The sequence below is a fragment of the Pezoporus flaviventris genome, unplaced genomic scaffold, assembly GCF_033815535.1.
Source record: "Pezoporus flaviventris isolate CSIRO_AGI_PZ_B2104156 unplaced genomic scaffold, CSIRO_AGI_Pfla_v1 ptg000013l, whole genome shotgun sequence".
In the NCBI taxonomy this organism is placed as follows: domain Eukaryota; kingdom Metazoa; phylum Chordata; class Aves; order Psittaciformes; family Psittacidae; genus Pezoporus; species Pezoporus flaviventris.
In genome coordinates, this window is record NW_026892561.1 from 16,456,891 (window position 1) to 16,472,713 (window position 15,823).

Genomic DNA, 15,823 nt, shown 5'->3' on the forward strand with positions numbered 1-15,823 from the left:
CGTGACGGGTGGTCGCTGTGCTTTACGGCTGCCGTCGCACTTTGTGGCTTGGGAGAGGAGGGAGATTCTGTTGTCTTTGTCAGGTAGTGGTGGTAATGGCGACGTACGTGAGCGAGCTGGAGGCGGCCAAGAAGAGCCTCAGCGAGGCGCTGGGCGAGAACGTGAAGCAGTGAGTGCAGTGGAGGAGGGAAGCCGGCTGGAGGGTGAGGCCGAGCGGCAGTGGGGCCTGGGCGCGCGTTTGTACCGTGCCTGTGCGGAAGCCTCAGCGTTGGCCTGGGCTCCGGACCCCTCTGTGCTGGTGTTGGGAAGGAGGCCGTTTAGGAGCAGCGCTTTTTGTTTGATGTCTCTGCCTTTCCCTCTCTCCCCTAGGTACTGGGCCAATTTGAAGCTCTGGTTCAAACAGAAGATCAGTAAGGAGGAGTTTGACCTGGAAGCGCGGAGGCTTCTCACGCAAGACAATGGTAAAAAGCCATCTCGTGTTTGTGTTTCTGTGGTTCTGATGCTGGTTTGCCACGCCTGGGAGGAGGTCCTCTCTGCTGTGCACTGCTTCCCGGACAGGGAAATTGCTGTAAGGGAAATAAGAATAGCTGGGGCTCCTGTAGCCCTAGGTGGGAGGTGCCCTGAGCTCCTGGGGAAAAGTCCCTTTGTGGCCTTGGCACTGACAGGCAATTTGGTCTTGTGAGAATACAGTAAAATATGGTGTCCCAGCAAAAAAAATGCCATTTTGTTATGTCACTGTAGACATAACAAAACAGCATGGAAAGTGTCCTTTGCATGCTGTGCTCTTCCTGTGACTGGGACTGAGCTGGTGTGGTTGAAGTGGGGAAGGGAGCCCCAAACTCACCTAGGCAGTTCTGCAGCAGGCAGGTGCCTTTCCTGTTCTTTGGGGTAGCAGGTGGGAGTGCTGGAGGGTGACAGTCTCTTATCGTTGCCTCTCTGTAGGTCTGTGAACAGTGGTGGGCATTGCTGAGATTATTGTTGGGGCTCCTGACCTCCATGTTTGTTATCTCTATGGGAAAGAGCAGGGAGTCTGTTAGTGCTCGTGTTCAAAAGCTAAAGAGGATCCTTTCACCCTCTGACCCCATTTATGAAGTTCATCTTTTGTCTTTCTCATGCGTATTTACTTATTTTGTGTTTCAGTAAGCTTTCTTCAAGGAAGTTGCATTTATCTCGAGCCTGTTTGACTTAATTTTGCCTCTCTGGGAGTGGCTTTTATTGGTCCTTTCCTAGCAAACCAAAAGCTCTGCTACCATAAGTCTGTATGGCAGGAGGGACACTGGATCCTTCTCTGACTGGCTGAATGCACCCGATGTTTCATGTCGCATGCTTTAGGGCTGGATTTGCATGTGTAGCACACTGAGAAGTGATAAAATTTATTTTCATATCGTGTAGTATCCTTTTTGTTAGTATAGTAGTAGCAGTTCCTGGGTCTAGACGAAGAAAGCTCTCAAAAAAACTTAAATTGAGAGTTGTGCCTATGTAGCTAAGCAGGTGGGCAATGTGTGACTGGAAGGGCATTGTGAGCTACTGTAAGATCGATTTGAGGGAGTGCCTCTGGGCACTGATGTGTTGCTAATGAGCTGTCTATCTTTATACAGTCCACTCTCACAATGATTTCCTCCTGGCCATTCTTACCCGATGCCAGATCTTGGTTTCTGCACCAGGTAAGTCCTGAGAAGCCTTATTAAAACAACCAGGTATCAATGCTTTGTCATATGTACTTTGTACAAAGTATGCCAGTTTTCTGAGCCTTAATATCAGTGTTCTTATTGCCACACAGGCTAAAGGGTAGCAAAATAGTGATCCAGCTGACTTCAGCAGAGATGCTTTTCTGAACAAGCAGTTTGTGCTTGGTTAGAGGCTGACGCTGGGTTGCTGTGTGTGATAAATTGGTTTGATTCCTGGACTGGGTGTGTGCTGTGGGCTGAAGTGTAAAGGCTTCTACTGGGAATGCTTACAGTGAGTCTTGGTTGAGCTGTGGCTGGTTAACCCAGCCTTCTTCAGATAGTTCACCTTTTAGCTCTGTGAGCATTTTCAGTGGCTGTTGTCTTTTTGGTCTTCAGAAGAGCTCTCAATTGGAGATTTGGTAGGAAGGATGGCTGAACTGCAATCCAAAATATGAAACTGCTGCGTAGTAAGGGAGAAAAAATTGTTACAGCTCTGGGCTGAGAGTGGAGAGGCAAGATTTTAAGGAGAGAAGATCTCTGTTACTAGTGTACCTGATGTATCTAGAGGAATGAAAAAAAAATGCATTTTTGGATGCCCACAGCTTTTTGTGTTGTAGCTGGTCTTTAACTATACCAGCTGTGCTAATTAAATGTTAACCTCTCCCACCTCCAAACTTGCTTTGTTTGCTCTTGAACTTTATGAATGCCTTTTGAGTCTCAGGCTTTTCCTCTCTATATTAATCTTGCTGCTCCTTGCTTTTGACTTAGTAGTTGCTTTTGGCTTGCAGCTGGATTATAAAAAGAAAGTACAAGCACAGCAATTCCCCTGTGGGTGTTACCTGAAGTATCTGAGTGTAAATTATGAGGTGGAGGGAGAGCGTGTCTGCGTTCCCTGAGCTCAGCACTGACCTGTTGCAAGTGTTGGAGTAGAGATCAAAGCTCATAGGTCTTGCTTCTGAGTGACAGTAGTCAACTTAGAGCCCATTGCTGTGTGACTAAAGGTGGGGTTGTTAGTTTCTATGTGCATTACTCTGTTCTGAACTATTGAATTTCATTTGTCTCTTTATCCAGTCACATAGTCTTCTGCAGGTTTTTTGCAGCCATCCAGTCAGGCCTCATCTTCCCGGGCTTGAGTAGCTCAGATTTGCCAACAAACTCTACCAGCCCCGCCAAGTGCTCCCCTTTTCAAGGCTATCTAGGAGTGTGTTAAAAGTGCAAGCCCCATCACAAAGCAGTGTGGTGCTCCACAGGTGTCTTTCATATGCTTATTATGTCCTGCCTGACCTTTTTTCATTTCAAGTCCTTGCAAGGACTTTCTCTCTTGTCCCATTGAAGCTTACTGTCTTTAAAAGCCCTTGAAGAGCCCTTCATGGTTGTGGTTCAGCAGCTTGGTGACAGCATGTAATGGAGTGGTAGCTGACCAGCTGGTGGTCACCTCCAGTGCTTTCAGGCAGGCTTTTGTTGGCTCTAGCCACACATCTGCATAAGCCAGCTTGAAAAGAAACAACCACTGCAGTTTAACCATGTGTATGTTCCTGAGGACATGGTTTAGTGCTTTGCAGTTAATGGTACATGCTGCTAGTCCCTTCTAGAGTCTGTTTTGCTCTCCTCAGGTCGGTGCAGTCTCCCACTGATTTTTGAGCTAATCTGTGCTGAGATACCTCTTTTTGGGCAGCTGACTGGTAGACATACATTTTACTTGCCAGTCTGCTGTGTGTGGTGCAGCTGATCACACGTGCAAACCCAGGAAAGTTCAGTACAAGTGGAATACTAGATGCTGTGTCTAGACTTGGTTTTTTCCTTCTAGATATCAGTTTGATACCTGCAAGGTTGTTTTTTTTCTTCCTTTTTTCTTTTTCCTTTTTCCCAATGTGAGAATAGAAAGCTGACAGGCTTTTGTCTCCACCACTGTCTTTTGGGCAGAAGGTGGAGATGTAAACATCATGATTCATGGAAACAAGTAACTTTAAAGAAGTGTGCTTGATGCACTTGGCATGTCATGAGGGTTACTGGCGCATGTACTTTCCACCTTCATGTGAGAGACACAATGGAAAAAGAACCATCTTAAAATGCTATTTTGATTAATGTGTGGTCAGTGTTAAAAGTGTACTTGTTATTGTAGCATTTGGAATAGGCAGCTTTGGGGAAGGTGTTTTTAAGAAGTGATTATCATGTATGTTGGACCATGCAAACTGATCTGATCCAGATTTTACTGTCTCTGGCAGTAGTGGTTCCACTTGGACTTGTAAGGAATGCTGGGGGAATGTGACCCTTTGTGAGGACACTTCCTATTTCCCCGTCTCATCTGCTTAGGCTGTTGGTCACACAAAGTTCAAATCCCAGTTCAACAGCCTGTCTGGCATGGGATGTTTAGGAGCTGGTGGTAGAGAGGGAAGGAAGTTCATACCTATTTCAATGTGAAGAATGACCAGTTTCTTTAATTCCTGCTGAGCTCCCACTGAGGGCACAGCAGGGTTCTGAGGAACCCTGTATCTGGCTTCTCTGCCCTTTTTAAAAATGGATGTTTTTCCCCTCTGCTAGCCATATTTGTGAAGACACCCATAAATACTTGAGTGGCACCCATCTGTAACATAGCTGGGAAGCTGTGAAAGTGCTAGAAGAGAGGAAGCTTCCCAGAAATATGCTATCCAAAATACTATAGTGTGCCTTACTGGTAATTTTAGGTTGGCTGTACCAGTCTGAGTGGTGTGGCACACTTCCCATTATAAGAAAACTGTTTTCTTTGGTATTCTCTTTCTACCAGTATTTTTGTAAGTGCTTTTCTGAACTTTTATATCATTTTTCCATCAAAAGAACTAAAATGTAAAGCTTTTTGTTTTTTTTTTAAGCTTGCATGGACGTGTTCACTAAGCTTATTTGTTGCAATCAAGTCAGCAAAGTTTCTCGAGTTAATACTTACCTCACTTGAACTGTTACCTCCCTCAGCTAAATGTTAACAATAAACCTGAGACAATTGCATGCGCTTGATTTGGTGTTGTAAGGGTTTAATTTATTTGCTAGTAATCTGGAGCCATCTAAGAGATGGTTCAGCAAACTGGAGCTCCTGCCAGGATAGCAGGAGCATTTTATTCTATCAGCATTGCCCACAGGCTTTGCTCGAAGGACTGCCACCTGTGAGATGGGCTCAGGTTGCATGAGTTCTCTTCTCTCCAGGCATGGGAAGGGAGGAAAGGAAGAAAATGGAAGTGTGAATTCTTGACAGAGGAGAGTCATCAGAATATATTTGACTAAACCCTTGTCTCTGCAGGAAAACAAAATCCAAAACAACTGAAGATTGAATAAACGAGGGTGGAAAAATGCATGTTTCCTGTGCCTGGCTGCTTTTCTCTGTCGTGACTTTCTCTGTTTGTATCTTTGACCTTTCCTCCTGTGTGGTGCTGGTGCAGCATGTCAGGAAGACCTGACGCGCTCTGTCTGGTGCCATCATCGCAGATATGCGGCAGCTCTTAGAAAAACATTCTTATCTGTTGCTCATCTTTGAAGGCCTATCAGCAGCCATTGCTGTGGCTTATTAATACCTCATTCTCTTGCTAGCAAGATTCAAAAAAAAGCTGCTAACATCTCTGAAGTTTCATGCCTGGGACAGCCCAGCCTTGTCACTTGTGGCCAGGAATGCAAGTACTGGTTTTCTTAGAATACTAGAGGGAAATTTTGCTTTCTTTGTCTAGTGCAAGACATGCTTGGTAATACAAAACCTGGAAAAGGAGCCAAAAAAATTCTGCTCTGCCCTTATTACAATGGACAGTAGGAGACAGTGTCTCTCTTTTTCCTTATTCTAAGCTAAGTCCGGCTATATTTGTTTTTTTTTTAATGCACAGGCTGAGATTTGGTTAAGTTGCATCTTTCAGATCCACTGTCGGAAGCCTTGAAAATCAGTTGCCATTTGTTTAAAAGTCACTATAATATATTTTTAAATAAGATATTTAAAAAATTCTGACCCTGCTGTAACCTGTTAATCATTAATACATTATTAGGCAAAAGGATGGTTTGTTTCTGTCTCCATCTGTTCCAGTTTCTCTGTCTCCACCACCTGTCATGTAGTTAGTTGTTAAGGAAGCTGTCACAAGTGAGGATGAGGAGCTGTATGTGATGACTCATAAGGAAGAAGGGCCTGGGGTGGGGTGGCATTGCAAGCTAAAGACGTGCTTTTATTGAAAGCTTTGAAATGGACCAGGTAATTTCTGTGTCCATAACACACCTAATCCCCCCTGCCTAGAAGGCGTCTGACCTGCTGTGGAGGAGAGGAGGAGGGGCAAGAAAGGACTCATCTGTAAAGAGCAAAGTATCTTGTGGGAGAAGTAATGTTATTTTGATAGATCCTAAGATGTAAGCCCTGAGATCTTGATGAAGGGCAGTATCGGTCCTTGAGTTGGTTGCCCTCATGGTGCTTTCCGACACCCACTCATGAGGGCCTCTCCTGTGATGTTGTAGTGATGAGTAGTAACACCAGCTTTATAATTTTTGGAGGGGATTTATTATCTTTTAATTTTCTATAATTGACTGGTGGATTTGGGCAACAGGGCTCGTTGTAGACTATTGGTTTTCACCTCACCATTAGGATATAGCTTAACTTTTTAGTAAACTTTTTTTTATAGGAGCAATATATCATCTCTGTGTGTGTAGTTTGTTTCTAACTCCTTCTTAGCACCTGGTGGTTCAGAAACTTCACCTGGTTTCTTCTGGTTTAACCTGACCCCTAAAGTCATGTTTTAGAAGTTGTTTTTCTTTCATGGCAGAGGACACTGCTCATGCTTCAGCCAGGAGAGTGGGAAGCTCCACATAGCTAAGGACCTTTAGCCAGCCTCATTCCCTGTAAGCAGGTCTGTAGTGTAATTGTATTTATGAATTCCTGATTACAGCAAATTAAACATAGTTTAATAGAGAGCTGGAGGTAACCACACAAGTTGATGTGAAGCTGGTATTGAGCTGTGGCCACCTGCAGTAACAGGAGGGAACCAGAATGGCTGGTTATTGGTACTCAGTGAGTGTGCTTGAGGGTGGCCAAGCTGTGGATGGTGAGTTGTGGGTTGGCTGCTGTCTTGTAATGGCAAATGCTGCTCTTGGGCAAGAGAACATCTAAAATGTTAGTGTTGTCAGCACTGCCTGGCAGTAGAGCTCCAGCCTCCACTTTGGAGCTGAGTTAAAGACCTTCAGAGCTCAGTTGTCTAGCGTCCCTGGAGGTGGGCAGGACTCAAAAAGGGTGCTCACGTGCTATGCAAAACTAAGGGAGGAGGATGCTGATGGTGCAGAGCAGAGGCTGCCACTGTAGCCACGAGAGGGCTGTCCAGTCTTTGAGTTGTACTTTTTGTTCACTGTCAGCAAGTGCATATGCATCCAAACCAACACTTAGTGCCAATGTACCTTAGGGAATTGTGCATTGATCCTGCAAACTCATCAGTGGTAAGTCTGCTAGGCTGTCCTTGTCAAGAGCTCTGTGATTGTCAGAATTGGTTTGACCTACTGTAGGCATAGCTGTCAGCATATTGTGGACTTCTGATGTGGCCAAATGTATTTATTGGTATTACATAGTAATCACATTCTCAGCTGCCTGCCAGTTCTGGTCAGTCACAAGCTCACTGCTTGCTTTGGTGTCATCCTGCTCCTGAGCTCAGTGGCCTTTGCAGTTCTTCCCCTGCCTCCCCTCAGAGCAGCAAGAATGATCAGCTGTGGTGTTTAACAAGGGTGTGAGACAAAGCTGGCTAAAGCTGATGGGGCACTAACTGTAAAGGCATAGGTAACAAGTCAGACTGCTTGATCCTTTTGCTTGTCATCTGATCCAGGAGTTGGTGGGAGGGGAATCCTCCCTGTGGGCAAGGTCCTGTTGTCTTCCTGATGGAATAAATGGTTTGTTCCTTCCTTGCAGCTTTCCTGGTGGTTGTGCTCTTCTCCATCCTTCCACCATGGATTTTTGTGTGGTGTGCTGACAAGTTTGTACTAAAGTAATGGGACATGAGTAAGTCAAGCTTGCAGGGGGCTGATGAAGAAAGGAAAGGGCTGCCAAAAGCATTCTCCTCTGAGAAGTCCTTCCTTCTGGCCATGGCTGTTGATTTTGGGTTAAGGAGTTTTAATGCTTGTGTTTTTTGGTTGGTTTTTGGTTGTTTGTTTGTTTGTTGTTTTTTTTTTTTACCTTTTCAATTTGTAGAAGGTGCTGGAACTCTGCCGTGGCCGGGTGGCTCTGCAACTAAACCTGGAAAACCCAAAGGAAAGAAAAAGATATCTTCTGTTCGACAAAAGTTTGATGTAAGTGTGATCAAATGGTCATGGCTCTCTGACACTCTTTCATGGGTGAAGAACTCTGCACATGCATGCAGCTTTTCTTGCTTCCAGGGATGATGGAAGTCCAACATGTGCAGTGATGTATGTCTTATTTGTTTTGAGTTCTGGATTGGAATAAGAGCTGGGGGGTTAGTGGCTGGTGTCTGTCTTATGGAAGCTTCTTTGGGATAAAGGCTGCAGTGTGACCTGGCTTTGTTAGACACCAGAGAATCCGTGGAAGGCCACCTAAATGTCGAAGTTGCAAAAGCTTGTATTCCAGGAACCAGCAAGGAATAACTTAAGCCCTATGGTTACTGCAGTTATGCTTGGGCAGGTCTTTCATAGTCGCATTCACCTCTCACATTCTCTGTAATATCTTGTTCACTTGGATTTCCTATTTATTCAGGAGTCGGGCAGAACTCAGTGATTTTATGATCTGCTCTACAGGACTCTGCAATCAGAAGTGATAAAAGTAAGGTATTTGTTGTTTAAGAGGGTCAGGTTGTTTCAGAGCATGTTTTGCAAAGATGCTGTCTTCCGGTAGGTGGCAGGTAAACATGCAAGATCCAGTTCGCTTGGCAACAAAGGCTCTGTACCTCCATCTGGTACTGTCTGTGTTTGTTCTACAGTTGTTTTGGCACTGCCAGACCAGTGTGGAGGGGACCTGGTATGAAAGAGGATTAGGATGGAGCACTGTCTTCAACAGGTGGGGTTTGATGAGACAAGTCTGAGCACATGATGGGGGCCTACGAGACATCTGGAGAGGGACTTTTTGCAAGGGCATGTAGTGATAGGACAAGGTGAAATGACTTTAAACTGACAGGGGAGGTTAGATGTTAGGAAAAATTCTTCACTATGAGAGTGGTGAGGCATGGAACAGGTTGCCCAGAGAAGCTGTGGATGTCTCATCCCTGGAAGAATTCGAGGCCTTGGTGGACGGCACTTTGGGCAACCTGGTCTAGTGGAAGGTGTCCCTGCCTGTGGCAGGGGGGTTGGAATGAGGTGATCTTTAAAGTCCTTCCAACCTAAATGTTCTATGGTTGGTTCTGTGATTCTGTGATCATGATCCAGTTCAGTTTTCTGACAAGGCAGAAAACAAACCATACCAAAAAAAGACCAAAAACCCCAAATTTTTCTTGTTGGTTTATTCAGCTGGATCAGTGTTGTATGTAAAAGGCTGTGAAAAGGAAGAAGGAGCTGGGGATAGGGGAGAATGGGCATGTGAAACTTCCTGGTCTTAGGCATTGAGGGGTTAGGTTGGCTCAGCTGAAGTGCATACTGCACCTCTGGGGACTATAGTTAGGCACCATGTGTGCGCTTGCTTCAGTGACTGGTGTTTGAGAGATGTGTCCAGCTGAAGGCTTGTTGCATTTGGAAACTGCTGAAGTATTCTGCAGTGCTCACAGGTGCAACCTGGATTCTGAGGGCTGTCTGTCATCTTTTTGTTCCAAAACTTCACCATGACTTCTCAGTAGCAAGTGGAGGGGAGGTTGAGTTGTGATGTAGTGGAAGCCTTGGAATTTGGTTACTCGGATCCCCCTGTGTTACAGCACATCTAGTGTGTGTTTATACATGTATTCCTGTAATGCCTGGTAGTAAGTACTGTATGTTGTGATTAATGAGCTTGTCTACTACTAGTGGAATTCCTGAGCAGTGTGAACTTGAAGTGCCTTGATATTTCCTGATGTTTCCCTCATTGGTCAGAGTAACAGCTGTGAATGACCGACCACAGGTTCGTTCCAGTTGGCTTCTGCTCTGCTAAACCACGTTCTCCTTTGGAGTTGCTTACATTTTTAAGGTCTTTTTTTCCAGGCATACAGATATGTAGCTTTCCTGTAATGAAAACATAAGTCTTCAGAATTACGGGGAGGGAAACCTGCTTTCACATAACTGGTGGGTGGATTGGTTTTTCACTCTTGAGTTAAATGCCACACTGTACTTTGAATAAAGCAGCCGCCCTTCTTCTCCTGAAACCAAGATGCGAGAGATCCACTTTGCTGCATATTCGTTGTTTATATTTAAAGATTGTGTTTGTCTTGATGCCCTGAGAACCTTGCAGCCATCGTCATTCCAAAGCCACCGGATTTGTGGCTTGGATGCTTGTGGGAGTACTCCATCAGCTTGTTCCCTTGTGGGCTGGGTCAAGCACATGTCTGGGCTCAAGTATCAGTTGTTCTCATCTGCTTTTTTTCCCCTGCTTTACCTGGGGCCCAAAACTTCCCAGGAGTCACCACAACCACTTGCAGCTTGAGGCACCAGCTCTGCAAGGGCATTATGCTGGAATATGTGTGGCCTGGAAAATGGGGGTTGCTGTCTTGTGGTACAAATTCTTGTTCTGTGATGTCTTTTTTTTCCTAAATAACTGAGGCAGTTCTGAAAAGTATCCATAATCCATCTCTGAATCAGTGGCTGCTCAGTAACACAGCTCTGCTTGGAGTATTGTAAGTGCATGGGGAGACTAGAGTATGAAATTCAAACCTGGAATTTGGCTAAGTTGTTCCATTTAAAGCTTTAAATAAATGAGAATCAATCACACAAGCTTAAGATGATGGTTTTTAATCTTGATGGAAACTGTACAGTTAGTAAGGAAAATCACACCCTTCTGTACAATTAATAGCTAAATAGACAAGAACCCTTCAGCATGGAAAGAGGTGACTGTAAAATATGGAAGTCCATAAAATCAGCACTGGCCTGAATAGCATTTGAGCCTTAGAGGAGAATCGAAAGAATCTAGCAGGTGAGGGAAGTACAGAGCAAACCTGAGGAGGTGACTCTTTATGTGATGTGTTGTTACACCGTAGAATTCCTTGCTGTAGGATGTGGATACCCAAAGTTTGGGTGGTTCGGGGCATTGCCGAACAAGTTCATGGGTTGCTTAATAAAAGCACACCAACTCTGGCTCACATTTCCTCAGTCACAAATCACTGGGGCCTGGGAGAGTGTCCTGGGGAAGAATATCACTCTGCTTGTCCTACTGTGATACACTTTTGCAGGCATTTGATTTCCAGCTGGAGAAAGGATGTTTAGCGTGATGAACCAAAGGGCCTGCTGGGTATTTTTCTTCTTACGGTCTAATGTTGTGTTCATAACAGCACCGGTTCCAGCCTCAGAATCCACTCTCTGGAGCCCAGCAATTTGTGGCAAAGGATCCTCAAGAAGATGATGATTTGAAGCTGTGTTCTCATACCATGATGCTTCCTACACGTGGCCAGTTAGAAGGAAGGATGATCGTAACAGCATATGAGCATGGGCTAGACAATGTTACAGAGGAGGCAGTGACGGCAGTTGTTTATGCTGTGGAGGTGAGAGGCTGGGCTGGGCAGCAGTGGTGGTCTCATTATGCCAGCAGCAAAATGCTCTATGCGCAGCAGGGAGTAGTGCCCTTCAGTGTCGTGAGGAAACCTGCTTCTCTAACTGCCAGTTTGCCTTGGGAAGAGTAATGTGAAACTCAAAGGTCTTCCAAACTCGTGGCATCTTAGATGTAAAGTCTTGGATTTCTGCCTGCAAGTGTTAATTTTGAAGTGCTTTCATATGAGGAACTCTGGGCATGCTTAAATAGCTGTTTTGGAAAATGCTGTTTGTGTCAGTTAAAAACAGGGGCAGAATGGGAGCTCCAGTTTAAACACTTCTATATAAAGAAAAGTCCCAAAACCTCTGTTACAGGTGTAAGTATCTGGCATGGTAGTGAAGTGACAGATTGGGGAATACTTGCAGGTGGAGTGCCTGCTCTTGCTGGTTTTGGCTGTCAGTGGTGCATTGCCTGATGTACCCCAGGACTGATACAGCTGTTACTTGGAGCATTGATGTGTGGATGGTTTTCTGGAGTCAGGATGTGGAGGCCAACCTGAATTCCCCATCTGGGACTGAGGCCAGATTAAGAAACAGTTGTCTGGTTGTCTTCTCAGACAACGCTACTCCAACGCTTTCCAGGCAACTGAACAATCTGAAAATGAGGAGTGAGTGGCTTTTCACTGTAGTTTTAGGGACAGTATTTCAGTACAAATGTAACGTCTACTGCCAATGATGAAATCTCTTAACTCTTTATCAAAGGGGTCAGAGGTTGGGAATTTCCTAGCATTTAAGAAACCTCTTTGACATTTAAAGCAGCACATCATGTATTAAAGTACAGTTCACAGGCTGATGCCTACAGTACTCGCACAGTGCTATGTTCTCTGTATCCAACAGTGAAAACATACTGTAACTTGTCCAGATCCTGGTTCCAGATCTTTAGCTCCCTGTGGTCATAGCAGCATTACTTCTGTCTTGCCAGTTGATGAGGCACTTTTCATAGCCATGGCTTGGTACAGTAAATGAATCAGCATGGGTAATAAGATTGTTTTTCATTGCAGAACCATCTTAAGGATATTCTGACATCTGTGATATCCCGGCGGAAAGCATATCGTCTGAGAGATGGCCATTTTAAATATGCCTTTGGAAGCAATGTTAACCCTCAGCCGTATCTGAAGAACAGTGTTGTTGCTTATAACAATTTAATTGAGTGGTAAGGAGCTCTGAGCTAATTTTAAGTGCAAGTTGCTAGTTGTGAGGTTACTCCATGGTTCAGTTTCCCTTTTTACTTAGTAGAATCTATTAATAATGGTGTTTAGCCTTCACACTAGGAGGGTATCAGTATGGAGGACTGTAGGGCTAAACAGAGGGAGAACGTGGGGATTTCTCAGCAGTGGAGTTTAGAACAGTTTTAAGTCCCTCTTTCTCACTTGTGCTTGTCCATCAATTTAAGAAGGTGATCCCTGGCCCTCTGCATGTCCTTAATAAGTATTGCTTTTTGGAAACAGTAGTGAGTGAGACAGGAATTCTGCTGTTCTCAGGGCAGAAGAGCCATCCCTTTATGGGGCATCGCTGCAGTGCCATAGGAGTGAAATGCTGGTGAGGGCATCCTGCTGTTTCCTGCATCCAAATGTATTTATGGCTCCTTGGCATGCCTTTCCAGTCAGCAGAGCTTCAAGGTCATCTTGTTTTCCAAAGTCTCAATGTCAAACAACTTGTGCTGTGCATCTGGCAACCTGTGTGTGTGAGAAGGCAGTTGTGTTTGTCTGTGACAGCTTCTAGGAGTTGACAGGAGGTCGTGGGTGTTCTAAGGTTTGATTACAGCACTACAAGCACTACAGGGCAATCCAGACAGCTCTGCCTAATGGTTTGTGTCTTTCAGTTTTATGTTGTGAGTGCCTTAAGTCTTGTGCTGAGTAGAAGCAATTGGCTGCAAATAAAAAGTTGTCCAATTGAGATCAGTTAAGCAGGTTTGAAGCATGTTGAGGATCAGTTTGTGCTATTTTTATTAAACTGGAGTTTTCAAGATATTCTTAATTACAACTGAAATGATTTTACGTATGTTAGGGCTAAGTCAGCTGATAGGGCAAAGCAAACCCTGGGGCCAAGCTGCTGCTGTGTGACTTCCAAAGCTAGTGCTGTTGACTGAGGGTTTTACTGCTTGCTCCCTCTACAGCCCTCCAACCTGTGTGGCGCCTTCTGCTGGTCAGAGTCTAGCTCCACAGCCCCCTCCCGATGATGCCGAGCAGCAGGCAGCATTACTCCTGGCATGCTCTGGAGACACCTTACCAGCATCTCTCCCACCAGTGAACATGTATGACCTTTTTGAGGCACTGCAGGTAAGCTGTTCATGTTACACATGATGCAGTGAAGTGACTTAGCCTGGCATGTCCCTTCTTACTCCTCTTGTTCCACCTGGGTACTTAAAGGAATATTTGGTTCTGGTGTGCAGACTGCTGCAGTAGGTTACCTGTGATCAGACACCAGTGCTGGGGAGGTGTCTAAGCAAAAATGATTATTTTCTTACCTTGCCACTTGCTTACAAGGTGGCATAACGGGTGCTTGCTCTGGGCTGACTGGGGTGGCAGTGCTGGCAAGTTGCAGTTCTCACGTGTGACAGACAGCCTGCTGGGCTCATGTGCAGGGGGAGGTTATTCCATGGGCAATGTGGGAAAATGTGTATGAAAACATGGAATTTGCTTTCTGATGTGTATGTTCAGGTGCACAAAGAAGTTATTCCTGCGCACACTGTCTATGCTCTAAACATTGAGAGAATTGTCATGAAGCTCTGGCATCCAAACCATGAGGAGCTGCAGCAGGATAAAATCCATCGCGAGCGCCTGGCAGCAAAGGAGGGCCTTCTACTCTGCTAGAGCTAGGAGCCATGTCAGGCCTCAGATGGCTACAATGCTGTTCCTTGGACTTGACACTTGGATGCTTCTTACCAACCTCTGTTAGCATTTCAAGGATGTTGTAAGTTATGAGTCAGCTTTTCCTATGGAAATATGACTGAGTTGCAATACACTTTCTCTGCACCCTACAGTCAGGTGTCATGGAGTACTTGCAGCAATCCCACTGAATTGGGAAGGAGAAACGAGATTTGTTTGCAAAGACTGGTTTGGGCTTTTTTTGTGTGTTTGTTTGTTTTTTTTGGTATTTTTTTATTTTAATAAATGTGAGGATAGAAAGAGTTGATTTAAAAAGGTGTATTTGTGTTGTCTTTTGTGAGCATGGAGAATCTGCTTTCTCATTTTCCCCTCTTGAGTAGTTTCCGTTCTGAGCAGGGGCCTTGTCCAGCTTCTTTTGCAGTTGGTGGGATCCTCTTCCATTCATTTAACTGGAACAGGGTGGGCTCCTCTGAAGATGAGCAATTCTGTAAGCTGACATTGTTCCTCTTCTGCCAGGGAAACTTTCAGAAACTGAGAAAACAGGGCAAAAAGGGAAAGGTCCTTCCTAGCCTGTCATTTGAACTGTTTTGCATCACAAACCATGAATGTGCACACTGTCATAGGAATCTCTCTCCGGTTACCAAAATGCACAATAAAATCAGGTTGTGAGTAGTGTTTTCTTAGCAGTCTCATCCTTCACTCACCTCTGTCTTGCAGTAGTGATCAGATGCTTTAGGAGTTGTTGGACCTATGATAAGAGGCAACTTTGGTGTCTGTCAGAACAGCTAATGGTTTAGCCCTCCCAGCAGGCAGCTTGACCATCCCTGAGGTGGGACAGTAACTCCTGAATACATATACCAGTGCACTGTCAGCATTGAGGCTCATTGGATTTGCAGTGTAAGCTAGATGTCTCATATTTACTTAATCAGAAAAATATGCAGCCACAGTTCTCCACATGGGCGGATGCATATCACTGTGTGTGAAAAGAGAAATTTCACCTGCTGTGCTTTTATAACATGAGAATTCCATCAAAATATTTTAGTCAATATATTACCTGTTTTTTAACTACATGTATGGAGATACCTGCTGAAGGATGACTTGGCTTACTGTGCCACAAGATAGTGGAATCAAAATGGTTTCCTCTGGGGGATATGAAAGGGGAAGTTCATCATCACCCTCTATTCTAGTGTTCCCATTTCGGAAGTATTTGGATAGGAGATCTTTCCCTTTTTCTTGCAGTTTCCTTAGCTGCTGTGCCCCCAGGACTAAACCCTAAGAAGGTGCAGGTCCCTGATGTTTCTTCCCATTTATCTTTTTTATAACATCTGGTTTTGACCCCTGGTTTGGACCAGACTTGTAGCTCCACAGCACATCCCCTTGCTGGGCATAGCAAGAGGGGGTGCCCGTACAGATATTAGAATCATAGAACACTTAGGGTTGGAAAGGACCTTAAGATCCTCAAGTTCCAACCCCCCTGCCATGGGCAGGGACACCTCACACTAAACCATATCACCCAAGGCCTTGTCCAACCTGGTCTTGAACACTGCCAGGGATGGAGCATTCACAACCTCCCTGGGCAATCCATTCCAGTGCCTCACCACCCTAACAGGAAAGAATTTCCTCCCTATATCCAATCTAAACTTCCCCTGTTTAAGTTTTAACCCATTACCCCTTGTCCTATCACTACAGTCCCTAATGAGGAGT

The 15,823-nt window shown here is 44.9% G+C and overlaps 1 protein-coding gene across 1 annotated transcript in view; it reads left to right on the plus strand.

Moving 5' to 3' along the window:
• The first annotated feature begins 22 nt into the window (after window positions 1-22).
• TADA1 (transcriptional adaptor 1) overlaps window positions 23-15,823 on the plus strand; it is a 31,282-nt gene continuing 15,481 nt past the window's right edge. The window contains exons 1-8 of the mRNA XM_061451882.1: window positions 23-169; window positions 370-461; window positions 1,599-1,664; window positions 7,831-7,928; window positions 11,036-11,245; window positions 12,293-12,444; window positions 13,408-13,570; window positions 13,952-14,104. Coding sequence (XP_061307866.1) covers window positions 96-169; window positions 370-461; window positions 1,599-1,664; window positions 7,831-7,928; window positions 11,036-11,245; window positions 12,293-12,444; window positions 13,408-13,570; window positions 13,952-14,104 — 1,008 coding nt within the window. The 5' untranslated portion in view covers window positions 23-95. The remainder of the gene's footprint in view (window positions 170-369; window positions 462-1,598; window positions 1,665-7,830; window positions 7,929-11,035; window positions 11,246-12,292; window positions 12,445-13,407; window positions 13,571-13,951; window positions 14,105-15,823) is intronic.